Source organism: Enhydra lutris, unplaced genomic scaffold (genome assembly GCF_002288905.1).
Source record: "Enhydra lutris kenyoni isolate GAN:26980312 unplaced genomic scaffold, ASM228890v2 scaffoldscaffold12, whole genome shotgun sequence".
Classification (NCBI taxonomy): Eukaryota; Metazoa; Chordata; class Mammalia; order Carnivora; family Mustelidae; genus Enhydra; species Enhydra lutris.
The window spans coordinates 32766032-32783045 of record NW_019154096.1 but is presented as its reverse complement, the minus strand read 5'-3'; the positions used below and the strand labels follow the sequence as shown (position 1 = coordinate 32783045).

Genomic DNA, 17014 nt, shown 5'->3' with positions numbered 1-17014 from the left:
TGTGTGTGTGTGTGTGTGTAAGAAGCCAGCTTGTGTGTGTGTGTGTGTGTGTAAGAAGCCAGCTTGTGTGTGTGTGTGTGTGTGTGTGTAAGAAGCCAGCTTCACCTCTGCCCGCCCTTCCTTGCCAATGTTCCAGATGTGTGTCTGTTCTTCCGACTGGTTGTCACCTCTTTCTGGTTCCCTCGTGACCAGTGAGCTGAAGAAAATCTTGAGCATATACTCATTTTATATCTGAATAAAAGTCACGATTTTCCTTTTTTTTTTTAAGTATCTTTTAATATTGCTGGGACCCCATTAGCAGAAAAGAAGTCTCTGTAAAAGGCAGACACCACCCCTGCGTCCCTCTCTCAGGGCCAGACACCGTCTGATGGAATTAATGACCTGTTCGTCGGTGGACAGAGAAAAGCTTCCACGCCCTCGGGGTGAAGGTTCGTGGGCCGGCGCTTCGGGTGGAGTGTGCGGGTCGGTGAAATGGGCTCCTGAACCCCTGGGGCTGGGAGCGGTGGCCCGGAGCCCAGCCCTCGCCCCCTCCCGCTCTCCCGCGCCCGGGGGCGGGCGGCGGCTGGGGAGGCGCCCAGGCTGGCACGCCGGCCCCTCCGCCCCGCGGGGTCTCCGGAGGGGGCGGATCGCGCGAGCCGGAGAGCCCGGAGCCGCCCAGGAATCTTGGCTCGGGAGGCGAGCATTTCCTGCGGGCGCGTCGGCGCGGGCCCGGGGGCGCGGCGGCGGGGAGACGCTGCGCTGCGCTCGGCCGGCCGGCAGCATGTGGCCCCTGCTCTGCGCGCTGGCCGGGCTCGCCCTGCTCCGCGCTGCCGGTGAGTGGGGCCGGGGCCCGGCGTAGGGGAGCAGGGGTGGAACCGAGCCGGCAGGAGAGCAGAGAGTTGTAGAAGCGGGTATGGGCCCGGGAGGGAGGGTTGAAAAGAGACATGAGAGCAACCGAAAGGTAGAGAATGAGTGGAGAGACTCGAGGCCCGAGGAGAGAGAGGAGGCCAAGGATCGCAGGGAGGGAGGTTAAGTCTGCAGGTTGGGCACCCCCAGCACCCCCGGGGCCAGCTGCCTCCTGAGAGCCTGCAGAGGCGCCCAGGCCTGGGTTATGGGCACTGCCTTGGAGCAGAGTTCCTGCCGGCGATGACCCAGGCCTGGCCCAGCACGGCCCGCGGGCGGGCAGGCGGCCCCGGGAGAAGGACCAGGACTTCACCTCCCCTCTGGCCCGAGAGGGCTCTGCGTCTGGGTGAGCAGGTCAGTCCTCCTGCTTCTGGAGCTCTTCCCTGAGGGCCTGAGCTGCCTTGAGTGATAGGGACCTGGGGAGCTTAGGGTGCAGGAGGGAAAGGTCCTCTGGTGTCCCCTCCCACACACACCCCCCCCCCGTGTGGGGGCCTTGCCTGGCACTGTCAGCTCTCCCCTCCCTGGACAGCAGCCTTGGTGCTACCCCTTCTTAGGTGAGGCCCAAATGGGCGGCCGGAGAGAGACTTCTTACAGCCAGATGCTCTCGCACCACCCCAAGACCCTGCACATGGCTGGTACTTCACAGTTTACAAGCCACACTCCCATTTACCCAGACTCTCATTCATGCAGCCCTCAGCCAGCGGGGCTGGGGCTCCTCCCAGCAGTTCGGGTGAGAGGAAGGCTCAGGTATCCTGGCAGAGCCAAGCCAGAGGCCTCACCAGGCATCCAGGCCTCCTAACCACTCAGGGGGGCCCTTGTCCCCCGCCAGGCTGCTCACCCATCAGCCCGGAGCCAGAGGATGTGAGTCACACAGGTGAAGTGCCCCGTGCTAGGACAGAAGCCTCCCGTCCCTGTCCTTTCTGGGCACAGCCCTCTGTGGGAGTCAGCACCCAGGGGCAGGGTAGAGGCCAGGGCGGATCCTGGGCAGCCCCTGGCTCAGTTTCTTGGGTGAGGGAAGGTGCCTTCCTTGGGGAAAATGGTACCCACCCTGCAGAGGGGGCTGCAGGAATAGAACGAAAGAAGTCCCCAGCACGGAATTCAGCACACATTGGCTCCCATTCTTGTCCCCTCAGCTTCACTGATCTCTCTGAGCCTCAGTTTCCCCACCTGTTAATTACAGAGGACCAACAGCCTCCTCCTGTGCAAAGAGTGGCTGGGACTGTGCTCAGCACAGAGGCCACGGTGCAGGTCCTTCTCCCCCCTTTCCTCCCCCGGCCCCTCCTCCGGGAGCCCAGGGCACAAAGCCCAGTCTGTGCTCCCCGAGAGGGAGGAGCTGGCTGCCACCCACAAGTGGCCAACTTTCTGGGGCCTCCTTAGTTGTGACCGGTATATACACTTCAATTTAAAACCCTTTTCAAACGTGACTTCCTTTCTGATGATGCACACTCCTTGCTACAGATTTTTTTTAAAAGGGGGAAAGTATTAATGTAATCTCAGCCTGAGTTCACACATTTTTGTGTGGAATCTTTCAGACTTTGGACAACTTACTATTGTTTCTCTTAACTTTGATTATGAAATCCCGGGAGGTAAAGACAGGACAGCACGGTGAACCCCCCATGTACCGACCACCCCACTTCAGCAATATTGTTTCATGGACGGTCCTGTTTCCTTTGTCACTCGCATTCTCTCTGCTTCCTCCAGTAATCTTAAAGGAAATTCCAGGCATTGTATATTTTCCTCCATAAATATTTCCTTAAGTATCTCTTTCCTTAAGTAATCTTTTAAATATTTCCTTGAGTAATCTTTTTCTTCTAAGTTTTATTTATTTAAGTAATCTGTATACCTGTGTGGGGCTCAAACTCACAACCCCAAGATCAAGAGTCAGATGCTCTCCAAACCGACTCCGCCAGGCATCCCAAAGATAAGTAATCTTTTCATAAACATAACTGCAATACCATTATCACACCCTAAAAAATGGACGATAATGTCTTTTTTTTTCCAAGATTTTATTTATTTATTTGACAGTGAGAGAGACATGGCAAGAGAGGGAACACAAGCAGGGCGAGTGAGAGGGGGAAGCAGGCTCCCTGCTGAGCAGACAGCCCGATGCAGGGCTTGATCCCAGGACCCTGGGATCATGACCAGAGCTGAAGACAGAGGCTTAATGACTGACCCACCCAGGCGCCCCGATAATTTCGTTTTTTAAAGATTTATTTAGTTATTTGAGAGTGAGCAGGAGGGGGGGGCAGAAGGAGAGGGAGAGAATCTCAAGCAGATGTGCACTGAGCACAGAGCCTGATGCAGCCGCGACCCCGAGACCACGACCTAAACCAAAATTAAGAGTCAGACGCCCAACTGACTAAGCCAACCAGGTTCCTCTGGACAATAATTTCTTATATCATCAAATATCTGATCTGTGTTTAAATGCCCCTAATTGTGTCATGTTGTTACATTTGGTTTTGTTTTATCCAAATAAGGTACACACATTGCCTTTGGCTGATATGTCAGTTAGTTTCTTTTAATAGGTAAGTTCTCTTCCCCCCCTCTTTTCTTCAAAATGTGTTTATGGAAACAACTGGGTTTTCTGTCCTATAAAGTTCTCCACATTAGATTTCAGCTGATTGTATCTGCCAGGAGTCCTCTAAATGTTCTTCTCTCCCCTGTATTGTCTATAAAATGGTAGTTAGATCTAGAAACATCTGCTGTTATGCAAGAATATATTAAGATGGCTTATTGCTTTAACTTGCACTTCTTTGATTACTACTGAGATTGGACTTTTTCTTTAAATGCATTGGTCATTTCTACAGTTCTTGTGAATTGTCTTAGCCTTCTCAGTTGTGGTACTGGGGTTTTTCATATTGATCTGTAAAAACTCTTTATGTACTGATGGAAACAAATTGCTTGTGATACTTATAGAGCCCTTTTAAGGTTTCTGCTGAGTTCCTTTCTTGTTTTCCCATCAGAGGAATCTAAGGTCTTAGAGTCTGGTCCTTTCATTAATTGTCACCTATGCCTTGAGGCCCTTTGGGCACGCTCTCACTGTCCACCCCTTCCCCAAGTCCCCATGACCATCTGTCTTCCATTGGAATTCTGCTTTCTGCTTTGAGCAAAAGAGGAAGATGCTGAAGGGCTGTTGTGAGAATCATAGCATTTCTTTTTACACAAATGGATATTGTGGGAGCAAACCACTCAAAGACAATTCGGTCAGAGGCACGCATTTGGGCTCTGGTGGGGCCCCAAGGCAGCTGCAAAGGTGTCATATGAACAGGTCCCCTTGGCCCCATACCTGTCCAGACCCTCAATTTGTAACTGTGTCCAAGTTTGTTTGCTCGCCGAATGACAGGCCAGTAAGTTGAGAGGCAAGAAGTTGGGGTAGGAAAGCGACTTTATTTGGAAAGCCAGCAAACTGAGGAGACAGTAGACTATCGATTGTCCCAGAGAACCACCTCTCTGAGCACCAGAGTCGAGCTTCTTTTATGTTAGGAACAGGGGGAAGTGGGAGGAGATTGGAGTCATAAGATGACTGATGTCTGTAGACACTGAAAAAGGTCATGTCGGGGCGCGTGGGTGGCTCCGTTTAGCGTCTGACTCTTGATTTCGGCTCAGGTAGTGATCTCGGGGACCTGGGGTTGAGCTCTGCCCTCAGCAGGGAGTCAGCTTGAGATTCTTTCTCTCGTGCCCTCTGCCCCTCTCCACCAACTCTCTCTCTCTCTCTCTAAAATAAATAAATAAATCTTACCCACCGTCCAAAAAAAAGGAAAAAAGGAAAGAAAAGAAAAAGGAAAGGAAAATGTCATGTAACTTCTTTGACCCTGCTCAGTTGATCTTTGTGTGTAAGAATCTGGTCATGTTGTTCCTGTAAATCTTACATAGTCAACTCTGTATGCACTTCTGTACCTCCTCCAGCGAGATAGGTTTCGGGTAAGAAAGCAGTTTTTGTAAATCTCAGTTGTAGCAAAATTCCTTTAATGACTAACATGCCCACGTGCAGGGCAAAGCAGAAGTTTCTGAGCTGTAGGTCACAGCGGCAGGGAAATAGAAGCAATGTGGAGTCAGACATGCTAAGTTTCTCCCTGTTGCGGAGGAGGCAGCTGAGACCCCAAGACAGGAGGCCCTTAACTTACAAAAGCTCACGTCACTGCCAGTGCACAGTATAGACCGAGTCAGGCAGGTAGGATACACATCCTGTCCCTCCCGCTTACTAGCTATGTAACCTCCAGCATGTTATTCAATCTCTTTGATCTTTGGTTTTCTAATCTGTAAAAAAGGGAGGTGAGAGTTCTAAGCTCTTGACAGAATCCGATGAGATAATGTACGTAAGCCCTCAGCAGAAAGCTTGGTGCATTGTGAGCGATCACTAATCCGTAGTAGCTTCCAGTACGAAGTATCGTTCTGCCCGTTGTAAAGGTGAATAAACAGAGTCCGGTGAGTGGGACTGGCTTCTAAGAGAGCACAGAGAGCCAGGTCAGCTGAGCCCTCTGCGTCCTTGTTGGAGAATTTCTCCCAAACGTCCCTTGGATCCTTGTAGAGGATCTACATCTATTCCTAGAATAGATGCCTTTCCATTGTGAGAGCTGGTCGGAGTGATCCGGCAGAGCGTTGGCTGCATGTGGAGAGGCAGAGCCCTGGGGAACAAATCCCTGCCTTGCTCCATCTTCTGCTATCCTGGTGGATGCCCCCCCAGGGCCTTTGCATGTCACTTGGCAATTGCAAGGCATCTTCAAGTGCACGATTTCCCTGAATCAGCACAGCAATCCTGCAAAGTAGACCTGGCAGGGCAGATCCCTTGCTCTCTACAGGGGAGGCAAAGAGCCCTGTCAGGAAGCCCAGAGTTGGACTGTGTCTCTGACACCCAGCCTTGGTGCGCTTTTCAGAGTGTGCAGAGAGAGCTTTATTCTGGATGGCTTCTTAGACCTTCTCTGCTTTGTGGGCTTTTGCAGTTTATCTCTGAACTCGTACATGAGAAAAAAAAAAAAAAAAACTCATGTAAAGTTCAGGGGGCCCTTTGGGATAGTAGTCCAGCTTGCCTGCCGTAATCAGATAATAAATGTACTGGAATGACACTGATGTGCTCTCAGAGGGACCAGCAAGACTCAGATCCAAGGAGGACAGGAGGACATGTCTCTTCCCAAACCAAACCCAGACGTGCCTCAGAATCTGAGCTCTTTGTTGGGGGTTCGAGGTTCTCTTTCTTGGCTTAGCCAGAGCAGTTGCACATTACTGGAGTTCTTCATGTAATTGTTTGCAAGTAGTATTCAGCTTAAAAAAAAAAAAAGTTTAAAAACCACCAATGGTTTTAAATGAATCATAAATTTTGATACAAATATTGATATGGTAAATTTTATTATTCTATTACATTGAATGTGGCCAAATACAGTTAACCCCTGAGTGACAAACATTGCTGGTCAAAGCAGAGTTTGTCTTCAATGATTCAGGAGCAACGGCAATGTTCAGGGTTGTCTCTGAGAAATTACGTGTCATCACAGAAGTCATTTGAGTTGTACGTGCTTTCTTAGCATTTAAGTCCTGGACACAAAAGGTCTCCTATGCTGTATGTGGGAGAGACCATACTTCCCACCTCAGAGGATGGGGACCCGGTGGCCATGTGTCTTTAACTGGCGAAGTGAGCCCAGCGCCTCGCGGGGCCTCTGGCCTCCACCGCAGCCTGCTCTCACCAGAGCTCTGTGTTCCACCCATGGCCACCATCCAGGGTGCACATAGGCCCCGAGTGGGAGCCAGGCCAGGGAAAACAACCCGGCCTCCAAGAAGGTCCCTTTCCCCACTGGCCGGGGACGGGCAGGCGGGAGAACAGGAAGGAAGGGAACACGGGGAGCCATAGCTTGGCTGCTCAGGCAGGATCACCGTCACCCTGCAGCCTTCCCCGCTCACGAGCATCCCAGCAACCCTGTGAAGCAGGCGTTACCCCGGGCCCCTTCCCACTGAGGCACTCAAAGACATGGAACATCCAGCTCGTGACTTGTGGGGACTTCTGGCCCAAGAAAGAACTTGTCCTTGACTTACGCCCGTTCTGTCCTTGTAGCTAATTTATGAGGCCTCTCAGTAGACCCTGAAAGATAGAACCACAGCCCGAGTGAACTACAGGGGGCAGGAGGGAGGGCCTTGGGCCTCCCCACCCCGGGTTAGGAAGGAGGCAGCAAAGGCTCCGGGAGGAGAGGAAAGTTTCCCACAGGCCCACGCCAATTCAGGCCGGGCAGGGTGAGAACAGGGTCCCCCAGGGAGTTTTCGGCCCTCGCACAGTGAGGTCAGTGGTGGGGTGAGGGCTGGCATGGCCGAGGGAGCCGCAGCGCGGCCTTGTGGTGAGGGCCCCGGCCCAGCTTTCTCTCACCGATGAGTTCACGGACACTTGTGCGGCGGGGCTCAGGCCGCAGCTCTGTCCAGATGTGAGGGATTAGTGCTGCGTGATGTGGAGAGCAACCTCGGCCAATCCTTCTCCCTGGAGGGGTTTTGGAGCCAAGTTAGACCTCATTGCCGACATGTAGAAAACAGGATGTTTCAGGCCGATGGAGGGGAGTAGACTCATGTTGTTCATGACTTACAGGGCTGGCAGAGCCTCGCACTTGGCCAGCCAGGTCCGACTGCTTCCTCCTGGCCCGAGCTGGGTCTGGGAGAGGGCAGGCGAGGCTCCGGGGAGAGATGTGGCCAGGGGCCCGAGGGCAGAGCCTGTGGAGGGCGTCTGTGGACCCAAACCCCCAATGCACAGACCCCCTTTTCACGGACAGCCCTCCTTGTGGGTGAGAGCAGCTCCTCTAGCCCCTAGGAAGTCCCTCCTCTCTTGGCTGGGCTCCCCCACCCCGCCCCGGTTTTCCAGCTGAGACACATGAGTCAAGCTTCTTCGTCCCTTCATCGCGGCTGCCTCTAGCCCTGCTTAAGCCTCTCCAAGGCCCAGAACGGAGCACAACCCTCCAGGTGGGGTCCCTCAGGCCACCCTCACCCTCATCCTGAACTTTCCCATCCATGCATGCAGCCCACGATGGCTTCTGCTTTTTGCTAACAACCCCATCAGACAACTGGCTTTTATTATGGAACATTTCAATCCAGATATACAAGAGTAGAGAGAGGAGTGGAGTGAACTCTCATGTCCCCATCACTCAGTTTCAACAGTTATCAATCTTGGCCAATCTTGTGTGGCCACCCATGTCTCCTGCCACACCCAGGCTGGAGTACTTTGAAGTGACTCCAAGACATGCTAGCATTTCATCTCTAGAAACTTCTGTATGGATCTCTAAAAGACTCCTTCAAAAACAAAAAACAAAAAACAAAAAACCATCAGTGCTCACTCCAGCCACACATAGATGAAAAAAATAACCAAAGTACCATGTCATGTCCATCCCCCTCCCCAAAGTCAACAAGACCATTTGTCTTTTTGAAGAAGCTTTTTGAAATTTAGTGGAAGGAAATTATGAAAAGGAAACTATAGAAACAAATTGATCTCCATAAAAGAGGCTCAGAGTGGAAGGACGTTTGGTCTCTGCTCTTGGTTCACTCCCTTTCATGGAAGACCTGGGATCCAGATAGAGTTGGAACAGGAACATCTCAGGATGGGGTGGAGGGGGGAGCTCTGGCAGAGCTCTGGGAGGCCAGCTTGCCGAGGTGGGGTCAGGAGAGGGCCAGGGGGCTTGGGGTCCAGTCATTTGCGGACCGTGTGACCTTGGGCAGTTCATTCAACCTCCCACAGTTACGTGTTCATCACCAGCAAAATGGCTCACCATCGCTGTCCCTACCTCAAGAACTGCCAGCCTTCTGGGCGATTCTGTATGTCCCCTTGGGCAGCCCAGCCAACACCAGGGTCTTACAGTTATAACAGTTTTGCGCCTAGATAAAGTCCAATAACCCTTGCCCCCAGTCTGCCTCAGGTGCCCACATCCATGACTGCAACCTTGGTATTTTCACCCGGAAGCTGTTCCACTTCTCAGAGCTGAAACTGAAATGTCTGTCACCACTCATTCCTTCTGTTACTCCGTCATCTTACCAAGACCTCCAGTCCTGTCAGCTCCTCCATTTCTCTCAATTTTTGGGCTTTCTTGTTGGTCCCCTTTCCTTCATTATCCAAGCTAGACTCCAGAGCTCATCCCCTTAACTCCTTGCTGGCAAAATCCTCAATCCTTTGCTCCCTTGATCTCCCCACATTATCTCTGCAGACCCCTGGCTTCTGCTCCATCCAGCGCCCCCTGTCCTGGCCACTCTGTACCCAGGACGGCTCTCTGGGGGACTGGTCTTTCCAAATATTCCCCTGGAGTGGGGTCCTTCAGCACAGGCTTCCTCCTCCTCCTCGCCTCCTTTTGAAGCCCTCTCTGTGTTTGAGCCCCCTCCCCAGTGGTCGGCTGATAAAGTAGCTCGTGAAAACAAAGACAAAAACTAAAAGAAGTCATTTGCCTGTTTCCATGAGGTAACTCCTCTCACCGTGCCTCCCATTTTCACGGCTGTGTTTAATAGCCCCCTCACAGAATTCCCGAAAATTTCACAACTAGCTTCCTCTTTCATAAGTCAACATGAATTTCCAGCAGACGGTTCCCTTCTCACTTCATGGACTAAGGAGAAGCGAACAGGTGAGAACTCAGTCTGCGTCTTGGCCCTTTGAAGAGAGGTCTGCCTTTACCACTTCTGTGGGCCTCCTCTCCCCCCCCAAGCCCCCCCCCCCCCCCACTGCTGGGCTCCCAGCCTGTCCGCTCCTCAGCACTCCCACCCTTCAGGCTATCAGCATGGTTGTTTCTTCAAAGAACAGAAACAGCAAGAAACATTCTGTACACCGTGTGATCTGATCTCCCTTCCTTCACAGAGAAGCTTCAGGGAAACGTTTCCCAGGATCCAAGTTTCTGCCCTTGGACCTCTCTTTCCCTCCTGGTCCTACAGCATCTAGACTTTGCTTTGCCTCCGCTGCTCTGTGAACAATGCAGGGGTGGGATTCAGCAGTGATTTTCTCCTTGCTCTGTCTTTCCATGCTTACCTCGCTAGAATTCCCTGCTGCTTCAGCCCTGGCTGGCCACCTCGTCCTCAGTGAAACTCTTCGCTTCGCTACGTTTTGGAGACAGTAGCCTCTTTCCAGAGCGTCAGGGTTCTCCAAGGTTCCAGCCAACTCTGATGCCCCATAGACGTCTTGGGACCACCAACACTGAAACCTGAGCCCAGAACCCGGACCCTGAGACTTACGGTGTGAGGGCCGGTTGGTGACGGAAGAACCAAGGAGGAACCAACATAGGGGAGAAAAGGGATGAACCAAGAGGTGAACAGGACGAACCTCAGGTTTTCCACTGACTTGCTGTGTGACGCTGCCCATAGCGTTGCACCCCTCTGTGCATCAGCTGGGGATCGTAACTGGGTTGTTGTGAAGTTTGGTTGAGTTCGCACATTGGTTTAGCGTACTATGTGGTCCACGGTAACTACTCATCAAATGTTCGATGTGACTGACTAGTCACCAATGTCAAGGCGATGGCTAAAATATCTCCTCATCCTCTCTATTCCTACTGCCCTGTCTCGCTTCCTCACTTCTCACACTGACTACTGCAATAACTCTCTGCCTTCTAAGACAAATCCCTCCAATCCATTCTCTGTATTTACAAAATTCACATATGACCGTGTGACCCTTCTGTTGAAATAAACCCCAAATAAGCATCATGGTTTGTTTATTGGGGCATCTGGCTTTGTGTCCATGCTCCCTCTCCTCCCGTTCACCCTATACTTTCCAGCCACTCTAGCCCCGTGAGGGTTTGGGCATGAAACTGTGCCATTTTATGCCTTTATCTCTTCGAACACGCCATTCTGTCTGGCTGGGACTTTCCTCCCTTCCTTACCTTACAGAGTTCAGGCAACACCTCCTTCAAGAAGCCCACCTGGGTGTGGGAGGGGACCAGGGCCATAGAGACAAGTGAGTGATTGGGGCACCCCATCCTCATACCCTGACCCACACTCAGGCTTCCTTTGCTTCTCTTCGTGACTGTTTTCAGGACCCACCTCGTGGAGCCCAGTGCTTGGCAGGGGTCTCTGGTGTTCTAGGATATGGTGACGAGGCTTGTTTTCCCACAGCTGCTGAGCCCTTTGTGCCCTCCCGTGGAGAACCGGCCTGGAACACAGGGTGTGACAGACACATGGCTGTCCACGACCGTTTAGACGTCATAGAGGAGGTAACCAGGGTGGTTCGGGAGGACAGGCAGTTTCAGGACCACCTACCAGACTGGTAGCTTTCTAGGGCTCAGGAGAATCTTGCTTTGGAAAATGGGGGAAATCCAGGCCAGTCCTGCTCCCTGGCTTCCATGTGAAGCATCTCCCTCCCTCCCTCGGCTGTTAGGCTCACCAGCCCTTTACAGACCCTGCCTCCCCACGGGCCTTGCTTCCACCCAGCTCGAGATCATGTCCTTACACAATGAGCTGGTGGACATTCAGTCACCGTGTTTTGTCACTCAGCCATGGTCTGTAACACTGGGTCTATGACTTGTGTGGGAAAAGATCTACACTTTATTTTCACAAAGCTTTAACTGAAATTTAGCATTCCATTCATTATAAGTACAGACAACAAACCGTAAAGGTATTTACCAGTACGGTGACTTTGTTCTCAATAGAAATCACAGGTAATTTCATCCCATTATAGTTGTGAATATATCAACATATTTATTTTTTTTATCAACGTATTTATTATTCATCCTAGTCTGTATGTCAAAATTACAGTAGTTGTTAGACCTGATGTTAGATTATGTTATTTCATGAGTTAATAAATACATACATTTTTACATTATACATACATTTACATTTACATTAAAGTTAAATAAAGATTTAACTTTAGTACTTGAATAAGGTTTTAATGCAATTGGTGTCCTTGGAAATCCTACATGCTTTATTTTTTTCAATTAAACTGTTTTTCTGAGAAAGGGTCTGTAGGTTTCACCAGATTGCTAACGGGGTTCATTCAGGAAGAAGTTAGGAGCCCTGACTAAAGAACGTTTTCAAATCCCAAACCTGTCATTTGGCAGAGTGGCCACCAGAGGGCGGGGCGACAAAAAGAATGGGCTCCCCCCGTAAAGTCCAGAAAGGGAAAAGAGGAATCCCAGGGTTGCTCTGCGCCAGACCTGTGTGATTGAGTGCTTTGACTCCTGCCAGGGCCAGGAGCCGCCTTAGAGAGTGAAGCCCTGGGATTCTAACATCTGGGGAACTGAGAGGCCACCAGGGCCAGAGCCTGAACAAGGAAGACTTAGGTCCCCCGGCACTCAGTTCTCTCCCTGCTGCGCCCCACTGGGCTGCCAGGTGTCCCTGAGGATGTCGCCAAAGAAGCAAGACTTGGCACCACTCTTGTGCTCCCTGCACACCCTGCTGCCATCTCTCTTGTTCTAGACGGTGGAGAAGACGGTGGAGCACCTGGAGACGGAACTGAAAGGCTTGCTGGGCCAGCTGGAGGAGCTGGCCTGGAACCTTCCCCCGGGGCCCTCTGGCCCCACCCCCGACCTCCTTGGACATGGTGAGCAGCTGGGGCAGCAGAGGACAGCTTGGGCTGGGGATGTGGCCTGGACAAGCCGGGAGAGGGCTTGGTGCCTTCTGGAGCGGAGTGGGGAGGCATCCCCCAACTCTCCCCGCCTGTTCTCTGCCGTCAGTCCTGCCTGGGGGCGTTGCAGCCTGGCACCTTGGTCAGGGCTTTTGGGAGAGCTGGCGCAGTTCACGTGGGGCCCACGAGCACTGTCCTGGACGCAGAGTTCCTGCCTCCCCCTGGGCCATTCGCCGGGCTCAAAGCTCCTGCGCGCCTCTCAGGTCCCTTGCAAGGACCCCATCCTGGGTCACCACAGACCCCTTCGATGGGGTGTCAGAGGGGGTTGCCCCCTGCTCCCTCCCCATGCCCTGTGTTCCCTGGCACAGGAGTTCCGGGGACTGGGAAGGGAGGGGAGGGGAGGGCAGGGCAGGGGGCCTGCAGCACTGCTGAGCTGCCCCCTCTCTTTCAGATCGCTTTGGAGCCCCTGAGCCTGAGCTGCCCAGCAGCTGGAAGTGACACATATGTGGCAGCTCTCCTCTGAGAACAGAGCTGTGCCTTCTGGCCTGCCTTCATCAGCTCGGTGCAAAATAAAAGCTCCTCCCTTGGTCTCCTCTGTGTCTCCTGACAGTGACCCCTATAGCCACGGCCCCTTCTCCATCTACTCCCAGGCCCTGGGGCCCATGTCCTCCTGCGGGCTCAGACCAGGGAGACCTCAGGCGGTCAGTGCTCCTACCCTCCTTACTTATAGGGGCAGAGAGGGCAGGTATTGGTTCAAAGATGAAGCACCTGAGGCCCAGAATAGCGCAGGGGCCCTCTGAGCAGCCTCCCTACTCAAAACACGGACATAGACGAGGAGCAGTGAGATCACCTGGGAGCCTGTCAGAAATGCAGGATTTGGGGCCCAGCCAGACCTCCCGCATCAGAATCTACATGTCAGCGAAAGATCCCCAGAGGATACGTGTGCAAATTTGTGTGCAATTTTTAAGTTTTCTACTGAGGTAAAATGCACACAACATAAATTTCAAAATTTTAATCATTTTTGAATTGTACAAATTCAGTGGCTTCACATGGCTGTACGCTAATTCCAGAACATTTTCATCATTCCCCAAAGAAACCTTGTACCTGTAAGCAGTCACTTCCCATTCCTCCTCCCACCATCCCTCGGAAGCCACTAATATTTCTCTCTCTATGGACTTGCCTATTCTGGACATTTCATATAAATGGAATCATTCAACGTGTAGCCTTTGTGTCCAAGTTTTTTCCCACTGAGCACCGTGTTTTCAGGTGTCATCCGGACTGTGGCCTGTATCAGTACTCCGTTCCCTCTTATCGCTGAGTAACACCCCATCGTCTGGATGCCTCAGTTGATGGACATCTGGATTGTTTGCACGTTCTGGCTATTATGAATAATGCTATGAATATTTATGTACAAATTTTTGCATAGGCGCTTTCATTTCTCTTGGGTCTCTGACTAGGGATGGAATTGCTGAGTCAAATAGTGACTCTTTGTTTAAATTTCTGAAGAACCACCAGGCGGTTTTTGCACAGCAGCTCGACCATTTTTCACTCCCACTAACAGTGTGTATATATAGGTTTCAATTTTTCCACACCTTCACCATCTTTTTTTTTTTTTAAAGATTTTATTTATTTATTTGACAGAGAGAGATCACAAGTAGACAGAGAGGCAGGCAGAGAGAGGGAGGGAACCAGGCTCCCTGCTGAGCAGAGAGCCCGACGCGGGACTCGATCCCAGGACCCTGAGATCATGACCTGAGCCGAAGGCAGCGGCTTAAACCACTGAGCCACCCAGGCACCCCTTCACCATCTTTATTATAACCATCGTACTAGGTGTGAAGTGGTAACTCATTGTGGTTTTAAGTGGCATTTGCCTAATGAGGAGGAGCAGCGTTTCTTGTGTTTCTTGGCCATTTGTCTTTTTTAGCGAAATGTCTATTCAAGTCCTTTGCCCATTTTTAAAATTGCATTCTTTTTGTCACTGAGTGGTAAGAGTTCTATATGTATTGTAGATATTAAGGTTTTATCAGATACATGATTTACAAATAATTTTCTCATTTTGTAGGTTGTCTTTTTACTTTATTGGCTATCTCCTGAAATATGAAAGTTGTAATTTTGATGAAGTCCAATTTATCTATTTTTTTGTCGTTGCTTATGCTTTTGGTGTCATATCTAAGACTCCATTTGTCAAATCCAAGGTCATGGATATTTTTCTTCTAAGATTTTATAGCGTTAGCTGTTCCATTTAGTTCTTTGATCTGTGTTGAATTACTTTTTGTATATGGTGTGAGGTGGGGTTCCAACATCAATCTTAGGCTCATGGATATTCAGTTGTCCCTGCATAATTTGTTGAAGAGAATATTCCTTCGCCATGAAATGGTTCTGACACCCTTGTCAAATATCAATTAAGCACAGATGTTTAGGTTTCTCAATTCTATCCTATCCATGTATCTATCTTTATGCCAGCATCACAGTTTGAATTACTATAGATTTGTATTGTGGCTTAAGTTTTGAAATTAAGAAATGTGGAGATCCCTGACTTTGTTCTTCTTTTCCAAGACTTTTTTTGTCTATTTGGGGACCAGTCCCTTGCAATTCCATATGCATTTTAGGACCAGCTTGTCCAAGTCTGCAAAAAGGTAGCTAGAATTTTTATAGGGATTAAATTGAATCTGTAGATCAGTTTGCAGAGTATATGCCATGTCAATAATACTGAGTCTTCTAATCCATCAGCAAAGGCTGTTTTGTATTTTCTTTCAGTGTACAAGTCTTACACCAACTTAAATTTATCCTTAAATATTTTGTTCTTTTTGATATTATTATAAAGAGGATCTTTTTAAAAGATTTTATTTATTTATTTGAGAGAGAAAGAGAGCATAAGGAAGGGGAGAGGGAGAAGCAGACTCCCCACTGAGTAGGGAGCCTAATGTGGGGCTTGATCCCAGGACCCTGTGATCCTGACCAAGGCAGACACTTAACCGACTGAGCCACCCAGGTGCCTATAAATAGAATCTTAATTTCACTTTCAGATTGTTCACTGCTACTATACAGAAACACAATTGATTTTTGTATTTTGATCATGTAGCCTATATCCTGCAACTCTGCCAAATTCATTTACTAGCTCTACTAAGTTTTGTGTGGATAGGATTTATAATTTTCTACATAAGGTCATGTCATCTGTGAACAAAAGTTTTACTTCCAATCTGGATGCTTTTTCCTTTTCTGGTCTAATTGCTCTGGCTAGAGTTTTCAAAACAATGTTGATTAGTAGTGGCAAGAACAGACATCTTTGTCGGATTTCTGATTGTAGGTGAAAGCTTTTACTTTTTCACCATTAAGTATGTCAGCTGTGGCTTTTCACAGCTGCCCTTTATACAGGGTGATAACTATTCCTTCTTAGTTTCTTTCATTTTTCTTTGTTTTTGATCATCCAAAGGTGTTGGGGTTTCTCGGATGCTTTTTCTGCATCACTTGGTTTTTAATCCCTCTTCATTCTATTTTTGTCTAATTAAAAAAGGTTTTATTTACTTACTTGACAGAGAGAGAGCACAAGCTGGGGGAGCAGCAGGCAGAGGGACAGGGAGCAGCAGACTCCTTGTGAGCAGGGAGCCTGATGCAGGACTTGATCCCAGGACACTGGGATCATGACCTGAGCTGAAGGCAGACGCTTAACCAACCGAGCCACCCAGCAGCTCCCCTTCATTCTATTAATAGGGTGTATTACATGGATTGATTTTTGTATATTGAATGATCCTTGTGTTCCTTTGATAAATCTCACCTGGTCATGGTGGTTAATCCTTTAAATACACCACTAGATTCAGTTTGCTGCTATTTCATTGAGAATTTTTCACATTTCTTGTGATCTCTTTGTCTGCTTTGGTGTCAGGGTAACACTGGTCTCATACAGTGAGTTAGGAAGTATTCTCTCCTCTGTGTTTTGAGAAGAATTTGAGCAGGATTGTTATTATTTCTTTAAAGGCTTGACTGAATTCACCATGAAGCCTCCTGGCCCTAGCTTTTTCTTTGTTGAGAGGCTTTTATTACTGATTTAATTTCTTGTTACAGGTCTATTCAGATTTTCTATTTCTTCTTGAGTCAGATTTGGGAATTTGTGTTTTTCTAGGAATTTTCCCATTTTATCTAGGTTATCTAATATGTTGACATACAACTGTTAACAGTATTTTCTTATAATTTTATAATAGATAAATTTAAATAAAATTTTATTTCTGTAAGATTGTCAGTCATGTTCCCATTTGCATTTCTGGTTTCAGAAACTGAGTCTCCTCTTTCTGTCAGTCAATCATCAGTCTAAAAGTCTGTCAGTTTTGTTCATCTTTCCAAAGAACTACCTTTTTGTTTCCTTGATCTTATTGTTTCTCTATTCTATGTGTTCTAACCTTTATTATTTCCTCTCTTCTGGTTGCTTTGGGTTTTCCTTGTTCTTCTTTTTCTAATTCCTTAAAGTGGAAGGTTAGGCTATTGATCTGTAATCTTTTTTCTTTTTTAATGTACTCATTTATAGCCATATACTTCCCTTTGAGCACTTTTTAAAAAAAGTATGTTGTTCAGTTTTCACATATTTGTAAATTTTCCAGATTTCCTCCTGTTATTTATTTCTAATTCCATCCCACTATAGTCATTGAAAAT

General features: G+C 49.1%; 1 protein-coding gene across 1 annotated transcript; it reads left to right on the top strand.

Annotated features, from left to right (window-relative positions):
- The first annotated feature begins 737 nt into the window (after positions 1-737).
- Positions 738-13579, top strand: LOC111145220 (placenta specific 9). The gene is made up of 4 exons (XM_022499981.1): positions 738-812; positions 10924-11021; positions 12223-12346; positions 12822-13579. Exons 1-4 carry the CDS (start codon positions 761-763, stop codon positions 12866-12868), a joined length of 321 nt encoding a protein of 106 aa, XP_022355689.1. The 5' UTR covers positions 738-760; the 3' UTR covers positions 12869-13579.
- Positions 13580-17014: the final 3435 nt, after the last annotated feature.

Bases quoted from the DNA above. Each gene is read 5' to 3' on its own strand.
- LOC111145220 (XM_022499981.1), top strand. From the start codon at position 761: ATGTGGCCCCTGCTCTGCGCGCTGGCCGGGCTCGCCCTGCTCCGCGCT. The intron at 11,022-12,222 runs GTAACCAGGGTG...CTCTTGTTCTAG, and splicing joins GTTTAGACGTCATAGAGGAG to ACGGTGGAGAAGACGGTGGA. The intron at 12,347-12,821 runs GTGAGCAGCTGG...CCTCTCTTTCAG, and splicing joins CCCCGACCTCCTTGGACATG to ATCGCTTTGGAGCCCCTGAG.